The sequence below is a fragment of the Crocodylus porosus genome, unplaced genomic scaffold, assembly GCF_001723895.1.
Source record: "Crocodylus porosus isolate Cpor-Errol unplaced genomic scaffold, CroPor_comp1, whole genome shotgun sequence".
Taxonomy (NCBI): domain Eukaryota; kingdom Metazoa; phylum Chordata; order Crocodylia; family Crocodylidae; genus Crocodylus; species Crocodylus porosus.
Genome location: NW_017728913.1, coordinates 5,501,983 through 5,522,196, shown reverse-complemented (window position 1 = coordinate 5,522,196; position 20,214 = coordinate 5,501,983). Strand labels below are relative to the sequence as shown.

General features: G+C 41.1%; 1 protein-coding gene across 1 annotated transcript in view; it reads left to right on the top strand.

Moving 5' to 3' along the window:
• Positions 1-1,272: 1,272 nt before the first annotated feature.
• LOC109309638 overlaps positions 1,273-20,214 on the top strand; it is a 27,358-nt gene continuing 8,416 nt past the window's right edge. The window contains exons 1-4 of the mRNA XM_019534417.1: positions 1,273-1,734; positions 13,055-13,252; positions 17,047-17,202; positions 19,404-19,427. Coding sequence (XP_019389962.1) covers positions 1,689-1,734; positions 13,055-13,252; positions 17,047-17,202; positions 19,404-19,427 — 424 coding nt within the window. The 5' untranslated portion in view covers positions 1,273-1,688. The remainder of the gene's footprint in view (positions 1,735-13,054; positions 13,253-17,046; positions 17,203-19,403; positions 19,428-20,214) is intronic.

Here is a 20,214-nt window from a genome sequence, read left to right as displayed (position 1 = left end):
GGCAGAGGGGATGGGGCAATCCCTGCTTAGCAGGGAGTGGGAAGAGGAGGTGGGGAGCAGGGGGAAGCCAAGCAGACACCTTCAGTCTCTACCAGAACTCTGGCCAGGAAGCAGAGGGGAGAGAGAGGCCAGCTCTCCTGTGGAGCAGAGAGCCCCACCCAGCCCAGAGAGCATGATGAGATGCTGGGGGTGTCTGGTTTAACTTAAACCAGTAAGGGATCTGGGACAGACATTGCATAAACCAGTTTGACCCAAATCAGTTAAGTCTGATACTACATTCAGCCAAGTTTATCTCAGATTGGTTTCAGCCATTTTCAAACTGGTTTACATGCACTAAACATCTGTTCTGTTACAGGTTTAAACCAGTTTCTGATCACTTAAACCAGTTTATGTGGAATGTCCACCCCTAGCTCTGGTGCTTGCAAATTCTTGCAAAGGAATATAATCTATTACTACTTTTGCCTTTTTTTTTTTTTTTTTTCAAATCATGGTTGTGGCTTTGCAGTTCTATTGGATTTTTTATGGTCTTTAACTTTGGAGTCCATACCTTTCTGCCTCAGGTCTCTTTTCCTATTGTACTTTGGATTTTCTATCACAGTAGGGACCACTTTTTGGTAGGTGTGCCACAAATTAACCCTGCACCCTCCCCAGGGGCCACTCAGATCTTCCTCTGTCTGATCTGTCCTGTGCTCCCAGTCAAATCTGCTGCTTTGCTTTCTGCTTCCTGCCCTGCTTTCTGCCCTATCTGCTGCTGTGCTGCTTGACCCTTCCTGATCTGCCATGTACCATATACAGAAGCTGTCCACTGTCACTTCTGTTCTATTGTTTCTGCAGTGTCAGAGAACTGGCTGTCATAAGGTGCAGTCTACTTCCTTCCATGGCAAATTCTAATTGCTTTGCTAAGGGTTCACTCTGGGTCTCTAGTAATCTCAGCCAGGCTGCAGTGATGCATCTAAATTTACTTATCTGGAAAAACTAGGCAATATTCTGGGGAGGCAATTAGGTACTACCATGATTGGAGCCACAGGAGAACCAGGACAGATAGCTAGATCAGTAATATCAGGTTCTATACATGAGTAAGGCTTTTCAGGGTATAAACAATTATTTTTATACAAGATTTATTTGCTTGGGACACTAAATATTTTAGAAGAGAATGTGGTTGGAGAAATTCTCCTGTGTGATCTTCAGTAAACCACTTGCACTCCCTTGTTTTCCAATCTGCAAAGTGAGGTTTATGATACATATGCACAGTTATAAAATGCTTTGGGATCTCTGTATACCATCATTAGATAAATATTAAGTATATTCCATCTTCATGACAGCATTACTAGATAATTGCACCACTCAAAAACTGTTTTTTTCATGAGAGTTGACTTCACCATTTATTTGGTAGTTTTATACCTTGAACACACCCTGCACAGTTCACATTTGTAATGTGCGAGGATTTTATTTTTGAAACATCCAAAACTCCTAAAGTTGGACACCCTGTACTGTGTGCTAGCACCTTCTACAGTTGCTTCATTATAGACCAATAAGAACCTCAGGAAGCTGTGGGAGGAGAGAGATAATGAATTTTAGCTTGTTGCTTAAGGGTAGAGCGATCTTTTTCACTGTGAAAAGGAAATACAGTGGAGATTTTTATTTGTTGTATTTTTTTTCCACACTGTGGTTTAAAATAAAAGAGAAAAATGAAGGTATACAAAATTATACTTCCTCTTCTACTACTGCTCTCAGGTGAGTAACTTTTCCCTTTTCATTTGCTTTTTGTCAGCTACAAATTTCAGTTGCTTAAAGTTGTCTAATGTGTTGTTACAAGTGTACTTCATATTTTACACCTCCATCAACATGCTAATCAGTAATATGCAGCTGATCACTTAACAGGATGGCAAAGTATAAAGATATTTTGCAAAACTAATTTCTATGGCACCTCTAGGAACAAAGCTTCAAAAATGAATGTGGTCATTTTCTATAAAAAGAAATCTCTTAGAAATATGGAAGAGTCACACCCCACCCAAAAGTGAGGTGTCATTTTGCAAACTACCCATTTTATTTTCACTCTTGTGAGACAAAAATAAACATTAAATTTTCAGAAAAAATTAATTTTATACTGTGATCCAGTGACCAATTTCAATTTTTCAGTGGCTTTTTTACCCTTGTCAAATGGAGTTATAATAATACCTCTAAGGCACATAAATGTTGCATCAGCTCCCAATACTTCTGGAAAAAAGAACGTGAAAACGGCTCATGTATTGTGTGAGGAGTCAATCAGACCATTTACCTTACGTGTTTGGATGATGCTGTTTAATTTTTTTCATCTGTCTGTCTAAGAATCTTTGTTGAAACAGTTTTGACCCCAAAACCATTTCAGGATACCTATTTTACTGCATGAAACAACCTGAGGCTTCATTGACTTGACTTGGTGGCCAAAGCTGGTTGCATTTGATTTATGTTTTTTATGTCAGGATGTAAATATTTCAAGAAGCACCTGCTTATTTTTGCAGTCCTGCAGTGATAAATGTGGCATATATGCCTTATTTCTTAACTATGCCATTTGTAAAATGCAGCAAGGATGTTTGATTAACATTATGAGAGGCCTTGAGTTCTAGCTAATCTGTTACGGCTTGCTGAGGAGTTTCCGTAGCACTGATAACTCTACTATGTTGGTAGATCTACAGGTGAAAAAAGTACTACACAATGCAAACGATTACTTTTTTATGGGAAATACTTTCTAGCCTTTGCCTAACTTTAGAAATGGCGTTCACCAAAATAGAAACTCTGTGTAGGTGCTAGATAAAATCTACCACACGCTGCTTGTCTTGCTGTTTAATTTACTGCCTGCTTGTAATGTTTCTTATATAGTGCACATATATTTCAAAGAGATATTGCCATGAGTAAGCTGTGCTAAAATATGACATAACTGTACATAGATTTTCAGATCAATAGTATGACAATATGCAACACCATTTTATTACAGTTCAGCGCATCTGAAATTACATCCAACAAGAGCATTAAGGTTGCAAAGGCAAGCATGCAAAAGTCTGCAAATCCCAGAAGTGAGACTGCTCTGAGGTTCCCTTATGCAGTCTTTATAGAGTCATAGATGTTTAGGTCAGGAGGGACCTTAGCAGATCATCATTTAATTATATGATCACATGTACTTTCTCTCCTAACAAGCAGTTTGATATTCATTTTTATTTTCTTCAGTTAGTGTGTTACCATCACTCTCTTTTAACCTGCATTGTTCAATCCTTGCAGCAGATACAGACTGATTTTTTTCATGATTTTTTTTAGGGGAATCATCACCTCAGTGCTTTTCAGATAAGGGGTTTATATTACCAATTCTGCGTTGAAAAAAGAAGTGGCATTATTATACCCATTTTACAAGCCAGGTACTTAAGCAGAAAGGCTCAGATCTATATCAGTACACTAGGTGCCCAACAGGACAATAGACTAGTCACCTTAGGTTTCGAAAATGATTCTGCTCAACTTTGCTCTAGCAGCCATAAACCACTTATACCTCTGTATTTTGACTGCAAAGATCCCCAGTCACCTAAACTTGGGCTTTCGCCCATGTCCAGAAGCAATCCAGTCTGTGTGGCAAAGCTCCTAATTCCTAACTGCTCTGTTGCAATCCATAATGGCAATAGGGAAATGCATAAGCTCTACTTTTGCCCCAACGGGCCTGATTCAGCATGCATACTCAGCACACCTGGCTCACATCACCAGCACTGATTTCAGTACAAAGCAGAAGCAGCATGTCTCCATCTACCTCTGCTTAGCAGCATAGAGGTCAGAGCACTCACTCAGAAAGTGGGAAATCTGGGTAAAGGGGATTAAGCCACACTTCCCCTTTCCCAATGCTCTGACCTCCAGCCTATTGATGAAGCAGGGAAGGGGCACAGTTTCAACCCTCTTGTTGAAGGTGGGTAGCTGTGCAGCCACAAATGCAAGAATCATGTGACCCAAAGGAAAATAAGCAGCAGGACATCTAGTGATGAGGGCACTCAGCTGGTAGAGGACAATCCTGGGTTCTGATCCTTGGTGCAAGGATAATTCCTAATTGTTACCCAATGATTGACTAATTGCATAAATGATCCTATATACTCCACCTGCTTCTCATCTGCTCCCTTTCTGTCCCTTCCTTCCTACATCTCCTGCCCCTCTGCTACTTCTCATCTCTGGCTTCTGCAACTTTAGCACCCCCACAGCCACAGCCTCAGCCTCAACTCCACTTTATTCCAGTCAAGCCTGCTCCTCCTTTTCCACATCCCCTGAACAACAGTGACAAGTAGTACCACATCCATGTTTTCAGTAGAAGAAATGTGTTCTTAACTTCCACTATCTAACTTGAGATGCATGCCAGTGAACAAATCATGAGTCAGCAAAGACTATGAGACACCCTAGAACTTCACCCAATAACCACCCATTTTATTCTGAATGGTTGTGTCTAAATGTAGCAGAAGGTACTAGAACTGTGAACGGCATTTCTGTTGAAAAATGGCTTTTATTGTGAATAAAAGAAGGTTCTGCAACACTGTATGACATAATGATGGTGGGACCTGGTGTCAGCTAAGGCGGTTGGAGAGATACTTGCCCAACTGCTAGCAGATGAGGAACTGCCTATGCAGCTGAGATGTGCTTGAAAAAATTATAAAAAACAGAGTCATTAAGGCTGTGGTGGGATGGTAACTGGCTGTGCTACTAACAAAATGATGCACTTTTAAAATCAGCTACTTTGTGGAAGATGGGAAATATGCATATAATTAAAAAGGTACTAAGGCTGAATCTGGCAATTATAAATCAGTGATCACCGATAACAAATGATGGGAAAGATCATTCAAAATGTAAAGCACAAAGGTGAGCAAGATAAAATAAAGACTTTCAGTGTCATAGAAGAAACAAGACAAGGTTCTTTGGGTAGAGGTGATATCTTTTATTAGACCAACTAAACAGGTGGAAAAAATGTTCTTTGCAAGCTTTTGGGCACAAATATCCTTCTTCAGGCATAGAGAGAGTCTGCTGGTGAACTGTCAGTCTTTTACTCATAATAAAAGCAACCTGTCTATCTATCACCTTTCCTTGTCAGCCTATTACTTCTGGGCTTTTTTCCCTGCTTAAATCCAACACTTCTCAATAATAGTAGCAGAGTTAATTGAACAGGACTGAGCAGCCCAAAGCCTCCTGGCCTTTAAAAGGTAAGGGCAGTCTGTTTTGATCCTACTTAGGTATGCTCCATCCTAGGGACTTACCTAGCAGTTGTTCCTCTTGTCCACTAGGATCTGCAATATGGTGTCAGAACAAGATAGACTCTCTCTCCTATATTCTCAGAATTTCTTGCTGATATTCATGCAGCATGGAAGAGAAAGATAATGCTGCCTGAATTATATTGAACAGATGAAGGCCAGGGATAGGTTATATCATGGAGAGAAATATGGAGAGAGAAGATGCAGGGAGGGCAAAAGAAACTATTATCACTAACTATAATAAGCTCACATGATAGAAGTCTGTGCTATGGATCAGAAGCTTCCAGCCCTTTTAAAAATCTTCATGGGTGTCATTATGGTTCTTCATGGTAGGATTTGTGGTGTTTTTTGTTTGAGTTTAGGAATCACAAGACACTACAGACAAAACCTATGTTCAAATAATGCAGAAATTCTGAAGTCAGCTCTTCGCAAATGTCTCGTCCCTGCCTCATTCATTCCACATGACATTTTCCCTTATCCTCAGATTTCTCATACCTGGGGGTAACTCACACACTCAAAGCACATTCTAACAATGACCTCCCACCCTTACCACCGCATACGTCTATCATCATTACGTAAACTGCTAGCACCAGGAGTAGAATAATGCATGCAAATGTGCATGTTTGGCAACTTTACTTGGTATTCACCATGGCAATTTTTTCAAAGCAGTCAAGAAATAGGAAGTTCTCACCTGTGATTGTTTAAATCCAGCAAAGGCTTTTCCAAAAAAGCCCCCAATCCTTGTTTTTAGTCCCTACCATGATATTTCATTTTATATTCCATGCCATTTCAATTACTCCAGACTTGAATATCATGCAGTCTTCCTCTATGATATCCCAGTCATCTTATATATCAATGATGCTTCCCAATTTTGTGACATCAGTCAAATTTATTAGCTCAGACCTAGTTTTTGTGCCAAGGTCATTAATGAAAATATTAAACAAGATCAGTTCCAAGAATGAGCCCTAAGGAATTCCCTCCCGCCTAGTACTTTTCTTTGCTCTTCTTTAGCTTGTTCCTTACTCAACTTACAGTTCTTTTTTTTACAAACCAACATCTTCAGCTTACCTGAAAATCTTCCACAGGGAGGGCAGTATTAAATGCTTCTTACAGAAGACCAGAAAGATTAAATCTCCTGTGTTTCCTTTGTCTAGAAAATCACTTATTCAAATATCAGATTAGTCTAAAACAATTGGTAAACTGATTGTAACATTTCACCCTTATCTTTATATCCATATCTTTAATTATCCTTTCTTTCAAAAATTTGTTCTCAAGATTCCATATAACTGAGATCAAACTAATAGGCCTGAAGTTGCCCAGACATTTATTTTCCCCATCTTAAATATAGGTACTGCAGTCACTGTTCTCCAGTCACTCCCTACTTGATCGAGTTAAGAGTCCTTGCAGCTTGACTTGGGATTTCATGTTCTAGTTCTCATATTTCTGGCATTTCAATTTTCTGGCCCTCCTCAGCTTGAGCACGTGGAAATCTGCATGTTTTATTCTCCTTTGGTTGTGGCAGTTTCCTCTCCCATAGCTTCATTAACCATCCTGCCTCTTTCTTCACGTTCATTATTTTTGTTCTTGTTCATTTAGTTTTTGAGCCTCACCTTCCACCCTCCTTTTGAAGCTGGCCTCCTGGGCAGCCAGAAGAGGAAGATAACTGTGTCCAGAATGGGAGGCTGAGCCCAGGCTGGAAGGTGTGTGGCTTAGTGAGATACTTGCTGTTTGAGAAAGAAACTCTGGGTTTTAGCCTGATCCCTTGCTCTCAATGGGGCAGACATTTCCTCACTCCTCTGTGTCTATTTTATCCAGTGAATAATAAATGTAAGATGTATCAGTTCCAGCTTCAAGAAGATTCACCGCATTGCGAATACAGTTTGCAGTTTGGTCACCAGCCCGGAAGAAAAGTCTGTGGAAGCACCACACTTGGAGAAGAGAGAATTTTAGGATGGAGAGGCCTTCTCCTTCTCCTTCTCATTCCCTTTCCCCTTCCCCTTCCCCTTCCCCTTCTCATGTCCTTGTCATAAACTAGATGTTTTTTCCAGAACCATGCACAAGTGATGGCCCTTTCTATTGCTGCAGCAAGGTCCTCCTTTGTACAGGTCTCACCAATGAGTTGGCAAATGACCATGTGCTCCATAGTCTGCACTTCACTGCACTTGCATATATTTGTCATTAGAGTAGCTGCATTTGATGATGTTTATTTTTGATCTTCCAGTTTGCTTGCACAGGCGATTCAGGCATCATGTTGTGGTCAATCTAGATCCACCTCTCTTGGAAAGTCCTCCTGGGGTTTCAGGTCCATTTCAGAGCACCTGATTGCATGGAGTCTTTCTTTCCGTAACCTCAGTCCTGCCCTGTTAGCCATCATATCCAATGGCGCAACACTAGTCATAAAACTCTTCTGCATTTTAAGCCGTATAATTATATCTGTGTGAACATAGAATGAATGCCTGGATTCTTCCATACTTTTTCTTTCTGACTCGCTACATTTCTTCTGATATCAGGTAGTACAATAGCAGCCAGTAAGTACAAGCTATCCCTTGGCGTTGGCTTTAGCCAGCCTGTTATTTCATGACAGCTGTCATTTAGAACTGGGTCTATTTCCTTGGCATGAACTGATCATTCCTATACTGTACATGCATACTCTGCAGTGGAGTAACACAAGGCAATAGCTGTAGTTCATAATCAGGGTGGATTTGCTTTAAATCACTGGTCAGGAACCCTGATTTAATCATTGTTTTCTACAAAAAGTGCTTTCTTGTTTGATATAACCTTAATACATATCATTCACAACTCAGCAACAGATTTAGGTTTCATTTGTAGAAGGTACACGCTATACATTTTAAAGCAGTGGTTTATTTTGATATTTTTTCATTTTAATTTTGTAGCTACATCAGAAAACTGAATTATAATTTGTTTATTTTATTTACCTAAGCTAATTGAAGCCTTATGAAGTCATTGGGGAGTGAACTATCTCCAATTCACTAGATTAATCATGGGTATTTGAGGGATATTTTTGCCGTGCTTTATTAGGAGGACAACAACCATCACCAAAACAACAGACATTTAAATTGTTTTATTCAACTAAAACAACTAGCTTATGTATTTTAGATATTTTTCTTCAACAGCAGACATGTATAATTATTTTAACAAAACAAGTGTGTATTTTTGAATTTTTAACTATTTTAGTTATAAATGTGAAATGTGTTTATAACAAAAAATAAATAGATGATTTCAGCCAGGTAAACATGAGAAACTTAAAATACTTGCAGAGAGACAATAGGGCTGAAGGATAGGTAATCAGCTCTGTTCTCTCTTATCTCCATATACCGCTGTTAAAAAGGATGTTACCTGTGCACAAATCCACAGTTTGAGAACTGAAAGTACCACATAGATGCTTAATGGGATTCTTCTAGACTGAGCACTGAGTCCCATTGGGTAGAGAGGGTTTCTTTAATCTTTACTAATCTATAGAGGAGCCACTGTAAAATTGGGCCCCTAATATAGTCCACGGCCTGTTGTCACTTATTTATAAAACTTTTCTAAAAATGTTACATGAATATATTGTCTCAAATATTATATCATTAAAAGTTATAATCCCCATTCCATGATAATATCTTTGAACTTTAACCTATCTTAAATTAACACCATCTTTATATAGGGGTTTTTTTTACAGCGTCTTAACATCAACAAAAAAGATTAAATCAAAAAATCCAATTTAACTCATAAAATCGATTTTTTTTCATTTTTAAAACAGTCACTGATTTTTATCCACCCTGTTTGTAATGTAGCTGGGTTAGTTCCCCACTTTGAGGTGACCAACTTTTGAAGTATGTTGTTGTGGGTGCCGACTTTCCCTTTTGTCTTCTCTACATGTGCTTTGAAGGCAAGTGTTTGGGCTGATGTAACCCCCAAGTACACAGGGTTCTGGTGATTACCCAGTGGGATTCCATCCCAGATTGTTTAATTTCTGTTTGGATTCTCTATGGTGTAAGTGAAAAGGTGTGACCTGCAGCTTGGTTGGGTTGGCATGAAGCTGGTTCTGACTATAGTAATCTAAGAAGTTGCTCAGTGAGTATGTCAGTTTGTTTCTTGACAGTGTGGCAAAGTCCTTCTCTTGTGGTGTGATGCATAGATAATCAGCATGTATGAAGCTCCTCATATTACTCTGTATGGGTTGCTCATTCGTATATGTGCTAAAAAAGATCAGTGCTTGCCTGCTACCCTGCAGCGGATCATAGATTCATCGATTGTAAGGGCAAAAGGGACCTTGGAAGATCATCGGGTCCACCCTCCTGCACCAAGCAGGAAAGACAACTGGGGTCAGGTGACCCCAGCAATGTGACTGTCTAGTCTCCTCTTGAAGACTTCCAGGGTAGGTGATTGCACCATCTCTGGAGGGACTCTGGGGCTTATTCCGCAATCTGGACACCCTGACTGTGAAGAAGTTTTTCCTAATGCTGAGCCTGAATCAATCTTCCAGGAGTTTGTGGCCATTACTTCTGGTTTTCTTCTCGGGTGCCCTGGTGAACAGTTGCTCACCGAGCCCTTGATGTACTCCACGAGTGTAGCAGCAAGCTGCTACCAGGTCTCATCTCAGCCTTCTTTTCCTCAGGCTGAAAAGTCCCAGATCCCTCAGCCTTTGTTCGTATGGCTTGCCTTTTAAGACTCTGATCATACTGGTGGCTCTTTTTTGGACTCTCTCAAGCTTGTCCACATCCTTTTTAAAGTGTGGTGCCCAAAACTGGACACAGTACTCCAGCTGTGGCCTCACCAGGGCTGAGTAGAGTGGAAGAATCACCTCCTTGGTTTCACGGGAATGCATCTATTGATGCATGCCAGAGTATTATTTGCCCTTCTGGCTACAGCATCGCACTGCCGGCTCATATTCATACTGTGGTCAAATACTGTGGTCATTTTGTCGTCAAATACTGTGGCTCCATTTCTTGCACAGTTCTACATAAAAATGTCTATTCTCTAGAAGAGATTGGATGGGCTATACTAGGCTGTCGTTGTGCATCATACTGTAGACTTTGGCAATCAGGTTTTGGTGTCTGACTGTGTCATATGCTGCTGATAGGTCTACAAACCAAACACCTGTTATCATCCCTTTCTTGCATCCACCTTTTGCAGTGCAGACAGAAGATACAGAAGATGTTCTGTCTTGAAATGTCCAGAATTTCACTCAATTGGCCATTTTTTAAGATGCCTGCAGCCATGAACTTGTGTTTGGTCATGGCTATAAACTGCTTTCAGTGACCAAACCGGGCAAAATTGTCACTTCTCTCTGTGTCCCTATATGTTAGCTGATGTTTAGTATTTGGCTAGTGCAGGACTTGCCTAATCTAAATCTGCTTGTTCTGGTAGTAGATGCTGTTCAATATGGCGTGAAAGGTAATGAGAAAAAGGCCTTGCTAAAGCTTACAAAGATGGCACAGAAGTGATGCTGCCCTAAAGTTCTTTGGGCCAGAGGCGTCCTTCCCTGAATTTAATATAGATATTACACAGGCCTGTCATTGTAATTTAGGTAATTCAAGGGTTGATGAGCAATTGTTAAAAAGGCATAATACGCATAACTTGGTTGCAGGACCAAAGTATTTGATGTGCTCCATGCATATGTCATTAAGTCCAGGTGCTTTGCTATTCTTCAAATGACTTATTCTGCCCTCAAGTTCATCCATTGTGTACGACATGCTAAAATGATTTTCCTTCATATCAGTTTGCCACATAATCCATATTTTAGACTGTTTTTCCATAGCTTTACCATTGAGCAGAAGTTGGTGAGCCATCTGATTGGCTGCGGTGTTATGGTATTGCTGTACTTTCTTTGGGTTGTTACTCAGCTTGTGAACAGTTAACCATGTTTTCCTGCTAGTGTGGGTCATATCTATTCCTTCAATCAATTCTCTCCTTTTCCCTTACGTTTCTTCTTGGAGCTTGTTAGTTAGGACCGTCCGTGCCTCAGTAGTGTCTTCTTCTGAGAAAGGATCTTTTTGAAGCATTTACTGGTATTTTTTGTATTCAGCTTCTAGTATGGGAGTAAGCCCTGGTACATACTCTGTTCTGAATCCTTGAGTTATATACCTCTTAGAGATTTGCGCAGTGCATTCACGAAGAGGTCATACTTATCCGAGACTAGTTTGATGTGTGTCACTTCTTTGTCAAGGTTTTCAGGAAAGCCCCACCAGTCTGCTTTCTTAAAATGACAATGACTATTTATTGGTATGTTTGGAGTTATGGCTACTGTGATACTGACAGCAATTGAGCTGTGCTGTGTGTGGGGAATGGGTTCCAAAATGTCTTTTTTGCACTTCTATATTGCTATCAACAAAGGCGAGGTCAGGATTATAGCTCCATCTCCATCAGGGGCTAGTCACCCAGGTAGCTTTGAATTGTAGATCAGGCTCAGGTGGTATGCCTCAGCCCACATCTCAACCAAGTTGCCATTCTCATCATTTTAACTGTAACCCCATATGATGCTGTGGCTATTAAAGCCACCGATGATCACACATGCTTTTTCATTGTTTATGTTTCCTGGGTTTACAAGGTAACATGCTTCCATTGAGACTTATAAATGGATGTTACTGAGATGTTGTCCATATTCATGGTCAAGATTTCTATGTCATTTTATTCTGTCATTGATGTCGTGTTGATGACAAAGTCTGATTTTATGAACATAGAGATGAAGTATTTCCAGTGCAGCCTTTCTAGGGCTAATTTCATCCTAGGGATCGATGGCCCTCTGTGTGTCTCCTGGAGACAGAGCATACAACCATTGTAGTTGATGCAAATCCTGGGAAAAAAAATGTCCTGTTTGACTGTCTAAGAATGTCCTGTGTCACAACCATAGGCCTTTTTCGGGGCCAGCACTGACAGTCATCTCTGTGAATCCCTCTATGTTTAGAGATGACTGTCAGTGCTGGCCCCGAAAAAGGACAACAGTTGTGATATAGCAGATCAACCTGTTGCGAATTAGAAGTTTACATTACATACATTCTGAGATTGCTGATGAAAGGTTTTAGCAGAATTTGCAGAATCATTGAAATCTGATAGGGACCAAGTTGTGAATGCTTCTGCTATGGCCTGAATGGGGAACACAGACTCATGAAAGAGATCCAGTTGGGTGAGGGCACCTTCTAAAGAAAGGTGATGAAGGAGATTACCAGGTAAATTCTGAATTATTCAGGCATTCTTCTTTACCTGCCCTTAGTGAAGGAATTATTAAAGATAGAGGGAGAGACTACTGAGAATCACTCTGGGTTGAATAAAGATTGTTAAAGCACCAGTTACCGAAGTCCCAAGTGAGGAATGGCAGTTCGTGGTATAGATGAGGAAACTCTACCTCATAGAGAGGAAAGGAAAAAAGGTGAGCATCAATAGCAATCTTAGTTCCCAAAACCTAACAAGGCTTCTCTGAGCAGGCAAAAACAAAAATATGTATTAGTTGATAACTCAGCCAAATGTAGGTAGAATGTACAGATGAAAGGCATACCCCTGACATTAGCATCAGATCCTCAAAGATTTCAAATCCCTGCCCCAAAACATAGGCGCACTTAACATATGTAAACTGATATATTTTTTCTTGACTTTTTTCCTGGGAAATAACCAAACCATTTAATGTCAAATGTCCAAAAATGTCAAGCTGAGGCAAGTGCCTGGCATAACCAACTTCAGTCCAAACAGTTTGCCAAAGTTTGCCAAAGTTTAAGCAAATAAAAATTGGATCTTGTAATATGAAAATCTATAATGTAAACTTTTGTAATAAATGGTGCCATCTGCCTCACCAGCAATATTTTCATTTTCAGGGTTTAATGATAAATCTAAGAATGTGCATATCAAAGTTTCTGCACAGACAACAGATGTAGTGAACCAGACAGAACAGAATGTCACAGGAACATCAACTACAGCCGAGAAGATTAACGTCACAGAGATAACCATGGAGCGCGTGCTGCCCTTACGGGCAAGCACATTACCAAAGTACAGCCCATCTTCAGTTTCTACAGGTTGGCTGGTCATTTGTATTGGGTTTCATTTTGGTTTGTTAAAACATGTTTCTGGGTGCCTGTAGATTTGCGAGGACTCTGTTCCGACATGCTGTAAGTATAGCACATCGAAGCAGATTCGATTACTTGAGTCTTCTGGAGCATGCCAATTATTGAGCTCCAGCAGCATCTGCATCATATATTTAGTGTCCCCATGCTTCAAAATGGTGGTGGGGGGAACTTTAACTAAAGTACATCAAACAAGCTTTAGTTGAATCACAGGATGCTGAATACATTAGAAGCTGCAAGTGCTTTAATTAGAGCAGCTCTCAGAGCCGCTCTACGTACATGTGCAGTGGGAGGGCACTTTAAAGATGCCCTCTGTGTCTTATATGCAGCAGGGGCAGAGGTGTGTTTGCACACATGCCTGGATTCTCTCCCTCTCCCCTCTTATTCCCTGAGCAAAGGAAGCATCTGTTATTTCTGCTCTTCTCCCTACTACAAGTTGCTGGTTTGTTCCTGATAGAGGCATAAACTCATACAGATAAAAATATTATGTGTGTTTCCTACTCATCCACCCCACTATAAGAACCCTTGTTGGAAACTACTGTATTAGAGGGTCTTTTCTGCTCAGTATTCACTGCCTGATTGACCAAGGGATATTACTATGATTTTTCTAGCAGGGTAGAATTTTCACAGGATCCATTTTCTGTGATATACAGATACTTTAGAAGCATTCCTTAGTAGCAGGGGTATACTTCAGGGTAGCTCTAGTCTTTTGGATGTTACATTGAACTCTAGCACTCTTAGAACATTGTAGCCATATTGCCTGTTTATATGGTCCCTGTGTCAAGTTCTCTACACCGATGTTGATTTGAGTCTGTTTCACACCTTCCATCCAAAGCTCTCAAAGAGATTTGCAAGCATTATTTCAGCACAATGTGCCTCAGATAGAGGTAAGTGTTATTGTGCCATTTAACAGAATTGGAAACTGAGGCACAGAAGGTGCATCTACACATCCAATTATCACAAAGCAATAAACTCCAGCACAGTTTGCACCAGAGTCAGCTACTCCCAAGTGCTGCGTCTTCACATACACCTGGGACCACAGCTGTTTGAACTGAGGTGGAGCAGCCCTGGGCTGGCAGAGGACTTAGGGAGTTAGTCACAGGCTCCAGATGGAGATAGTGGATGGAAGAGGGGCTGGCTGGGGCTTGAGAGAGCTATAGTGTTGGGTAGCTGGCAAGCAGTCCCTGCACTTTAGCACCTTCATGCACAAGCCAGCCCTGGTCACTGTCTACATGTGTATTTTGGTGCACTAAATGACTCTGTTGTAGGATAGTACTTGTCCCAGACAGTACTATCCTACAGTGGAGTTAGTTATTTTACTGTGCCCTAATATGGGAGCACATGTAGATGGTGACACTTTCCTGGGGAGCTAATTAGTCAGCTCTGCAGTAAAGCATGTGTGTAGATGTACCCAGAGGAGTTTTGATTTGTCTAAAGCAGTGATTCTCAACTGTTTTAGACACAAGGCACCCCTGAATAGACTTGGAAGGGTGCCAGGCCCCCTAGAAAAATGCCACCTCTTTATTTTCACTTGTTTTTTTACTAAGGTAAAATAAAAAGCAATTCTTCTGTTGTAAAGAACTCAGAAAACTACAAAAGGGAAGGATGTTTTTAACACTATGGATTCCTATTGGGAATCTCTGGATTTATTGTGTCAATCATGTTTGCACACCTAACATGCAACCCCATGGCACCCTTAAAAGGATCACAAGGAACCCCAGGGTGCCGTGACACCCTTGTTGAGAATCACCAGGTCCACTGATTCCCGGCCCAGTAATTTAATCATAAAACTATTTCACTTAAGCAGAAGCAGAGCTTTGATCACTCAGAGGTTCCTGGGATTGCTGTTAGATGTTCTCTCCATGGGGAAAGTTTGCAGTTTTGCCACCATTCACGTCCCCAGTTCTTTACTTGGCTTCCTTTTGTGTTCACTGTAGTAGAGAGGAAATGCTTGCCAGGGAACTGTTCTCTGATTCTCAGGACAGAGTAGTGCCATCCTGGGGACTGTTCTAACTTGTGCCAGCTGGCCACTGTTCCTAAGGACCTGCATTCCAGCATAGTCAGAGTAGTACATGCTCCAGCCATGACTTTCACTTCCATGCTTCCCCTCTATTCTCAAAGTTTCCCTGTATTTGGAGCTGAAGATGGCCTAGGAGCCCCACACCTTGGCTTGCCACCAGCTGAGAACCCCAGCACACCCCAGAATTTATTAGCTGCCCAGATCAGTTGGTTGCAGCCTGTCTTGCTATCTAGCCAGTGAAAACAGGGGCAAGAGCACAAGTGCGGCATATGTTAATGGTATTTTACCTAATATAGGTAGTTGTACACCAAACTCTCTGGCCCATTATTTATGTAACTCAAGAACAGAATGAAGAATATATGCCCGTTCATATGACAGGTGAGTAAGAATACGAGTGACTAGCACAATTTTAGCAGTTATTGCAGCTTATACCTTTACTCCACACTGAAACTGGCTGGGTCACATCAGACTGATGACTCACTTTTTGCATACCCCCCACCCCGAAGGTGTGGTGGTGTTCCCTAGAATTTCAGTTTTCTTACCCTTATAATGATCTAAAAATATACATGTTGTAGAATAGATGCAGGCAAATTGGTCTAAGTTCACAGATAGTCGAAACAAATATTTCTATGAGGTATGCCCTGCCTCTTTCATCTACTTAACTGAAGGTAGCCAGATACTCAGTAATGATAATTCAAAAGGAAACTTTATCCATTATTTTTATTTATGTATTTATTTGATTTATATGCTGCCCCACTTGAGGCTCAGGGGAGCTTACAAAAGAGAGCAAATTTACTTATAAAACAGGCAAAAGATATCGAAACAGGAGAAACAACATATAAAAGTATTAAAATAAAATATATAGCAACCCTGCCCCCCCCCCCCAAAAAAAAAGGGTGCAGGGAAAATTACATCACAAAGAACTGTATAATATCCTGTGAGGGGCATGTGCCTTCATTATCATGAATAGGGAGGCACATAAAGCATTATCATCATTTTTTCCCTGCTGGAGATGAGCAATGGAGCCCAGAGGGACATCCAAATTAAGAGTATGTCCAGGCCTCCCCAGATCAACTCTCGGAGTAGATAAATGTGGTATGTTAGCATGCCGAATGTGAGGCCAGTTAGCCTCCCCAATATTAGGCAAACTCAGGCATCCGTCACCGTGCTAATGTTCTGATCACATGCTCAAATTTCTCTTCACAACCCAGCATAAGCCAAACAAAGGGTAGGAGTTAACTGAACTATCTGAACAATGCCATTGGATGAAATTGTCCCCCAGTCAACCTTTTGTCTGACCCCATTACAGGCCCTGGGATATAGTGGAGCTCTTCAGAGGCTGCCTGATCATGCTTAAAGAATCTGTACCATCTAACATGTATGTTGTGCTCTTTTGGTATCCAATGGGCAGAGCTTTGGAGAATAGCACTTTCTGCCCAGTTCAACCTTTAGGAACAATCCCATCATGTTGGGGCACTGAATCCCAGTGCCTCACAATAAGAAACATATCCTGCTTTGCAGGCCTTGTCATGTAGATTACACTGGATGCAGCAAGTATTCATAAAGGGAGGATAAAGGCCACAGGAATCATAAGACATGCAAAGTGTCATGCAAAGCAGGATCATGTAGTCTGTCAACTTTACTAAATAACATTTCCTGCTGCACTTTTAATTCATTGTGATGTTGTATTTAAATTTAACTTAAATTAATTAAATGTACCAAACAGAGCCAGAGGTCCCAGAAAATCACACTGAACACAGGCATGTGAAGACTGTCACTGAAACCACACAAGTACCTGAGATGACTAGCACACATGAAATCAGGATGACCAGGAAAACTCTAGGACCCATTGGGACAGACACACCTACTGCAGAACCCCCAGGTAAGGAAGAACGAACATCTCCAAGTATTAACAGAACAAACACAGTAATAAGGATAGTCCTTATTAAATACAAAATACTAAAATACAAGAGCTATCTAAGCAATAACCATGAAGTTTGAAAGCCTAAGTCCAGGTTTTAGGTTTGTTTTAAGGAAGTAAAGACAGAATTACAAACATCAAGAGAAATCAGTAGAGTAAGTTAAGGCACATAGAAATGGGAGACCTGAGTTTTAAGCCTTCCACAGCCCTCACTTCCCAGGAAACCATGCTAAGTATCAGCTGCTAGAAAAGTATTGGGGAAGTGAGCCATCTACCCCCTTCCAGTTTTAGCTAGACTTCTGGGAAGCCAAGATTGCAAGAGGTATGGGACCAGAGAGAGCAAGTGTGCAAGCAAGAAGTACCGTGATTAGTGTTTCAGAGTTTAAGCTCAGGGAGGAAAGGTAAGTTCTGGGTTCCAGTCCCTGGTTCCCAGCATACTTTGCGCATTCAACACTAGGCAATAACTGATTAAAAGCAGAAAGAACCCTCTGAGCAGTAACAAAAAGAACCCGATGTGGCCCTAAGAAATAAGAAGTACAAATAATAATCAGTAGGGATGTGCAAAGCAGGCCCTATTTGATTTGGATTTGGATTCGGCCCGAATCAGGGACAGTGATTCAATTCATTGATTAGGATCACTGTCCCTGATTCAATTTGGCCAAATCAGAATCTGAAGATTCAATGCTGATTTGAAGAATCAGTGATTCGGAGATAGACACTGGTTTAAAAGTTTTTTCTACATACCTTGAAGTACCAGATGCAGCTTGTGATCGCTGTGATGCTGGGGCACATGGGAGTGCAGGGGGGCCCTCCATGTGCTTGGCACTGAACCCGGAAGTGGACCAGAAGTACTTCTGCCAGGGAGTGTGTTGGAGGCCCTCCATGCCTCCCTGCCTCAGGGGGACCCTGGGTGTCCCCCCCATATGCAAGAGGCACCAGTCATTGAGCCGGTGGAGTACGGGGGGTCCCCCCATGCACTCCCTGGTGAACCCAGAAGTGGACCAGAAGTGCTTCTGGTTCACTTCCAGGTCTGCTGCTGAGCGCACTGGGGAGCCCCCCATGCTTCTGTGGTACACTCCATCCACCCCAGCATCATAGCATTCACGAGTCCCTGCTACCTAGAGGTATGTAGAAAAAACATTTAAAACTGTGTCTATGTCCAAATCTTTCCAAATCTCTCCAGATTGATTCGGAGGGCTCTGATTTGATTCAGGGAGTTTAAAGGGTCCTCTGCTTTGATTCAGATTTGGAGATTTGGCCACTGAATCGGGCCATATCTTTGCTGAATTGAATCAGGATCTGAAGCTTTGCATAGCCCTAATAATCAGCTACGAAATTTACTTTTAGGGACTCAGTAACTCCTGTGCCAGTCTTAGTTTGTGGGAATAGCTACCAAATTCCAGTTTTAAGTTTTGTTGCAAGGAGATAAAAACAGTATTGCAAACTCTAAGTGGTATTCATTTGAAATTGAAGGGAGACATTTCTTAAACACAAAAACATGGATGAAAAATAGAAACATTTTTTTTTTCTTTTTCTGTTTGTGATTTTGACAAGCTCTAGAAAAGGTTTAAATTAGTTAATTTTAGAAGAAATTACCAAAAATTTTAAAAAAATACAACCCCCCCCCCAAATGGTCCATAATTGGCAAATATCACACAGGGAGAGACAAATCCTGCCCTGAAACTACCTAGACTAAGACATAAAGGATGAAGCCATTAGGACTCCTTACACAGACTTGCCAAGTGTCAAAGGTGGATGCAAGTTTGGAGGAAGGAGGAAGTGAAATTTAGCAGCAGCCTTTCCTGTTCCTTCCCATCTGTGCAATCACCAGAGTGGCAAGATCAGCTGAAAGCAACTAGCATGGCTGGGGCTCAGTTGTGTTAAGTGTCATACAAACATAGGAGGCAGTTCCTGGCACAACAATTTTACATAATGAGATGAAAACCAGATTGAGACAGAGTAAATAACAAGGAAGGTAGTCAGAGTGAAGACACAGACATAATTAGTAGCTGCATAATTACTAACATTAACAAATAATAACTTGCAAATTGTGATTTACTTCTGGTTGTACCCATAATGCATAAAAAACTTACAAAAAAAGGCAAGGTCTCTAGCTTTAAAGTATTTCTAGTTGTTATACTTTTATCTCTATTTTTTCACAGAGGCAAGACAACACTCTAATCTAGGTAGATCAATAACTTTTAACGTACATTTTTCTACTTACCAACAAATCACCCATTGTCCTCTCTCCCTACCCCTTCTACTTTGTCTCTCTTTTCTGAGTTGTGAAGCATTTTTTCTTTTCCCATGGATAGTTTTGAAGAATATACTGAATGCCTACATTAGCCTGAAATAAATCTGCATCTGTGAAGTAGGCTTATAATTAGGGACCTACTCAAATTGCAATTTTGCAGATTCCTGAAATAGGGCAATCTCCGCAAAATCAGTGGAGGAGGGGGGGGACCTCACTAAAAATAAAATGCTGGCTCCTCAGTGGGAACCAGAAGTCCTCCCAGCTACACAGCCTGGCATAAACAGGGATGCCTGCATGAAAACGAGCAGACGAGATGGCTACACCCCAACCCATGCCACTGATTGACTGAAAGGGCTTCCTGTCATGTGGCCCTTCAATGCGGAGTGGGTCTGCATGGCAGACAGCCCTTTCCACCAGTCAGTGGTAGGGGTTGGTGTCCCTGGGGCCCCTCGGCCAATCAGAGGAATGGGGGCACCCCACAACTATAAGCCCATGAAAATACCTGCCCTTGAAATTGGCTGGCCACTATCTTGAATTGAGTAGACGCCTAATTGTAATGACTCTTTGCTAAGACTTGGGATATAGATGGAATATACTATGGTCACTAGCTAGAAGACATGAAACAAAAGGGAAAAAATGTATCTTTTATAAAACAGGCAAAAGATATCGAAACAGGAGAAACAACATATAAAAGTATTAAAATAAAATATATAGCAACC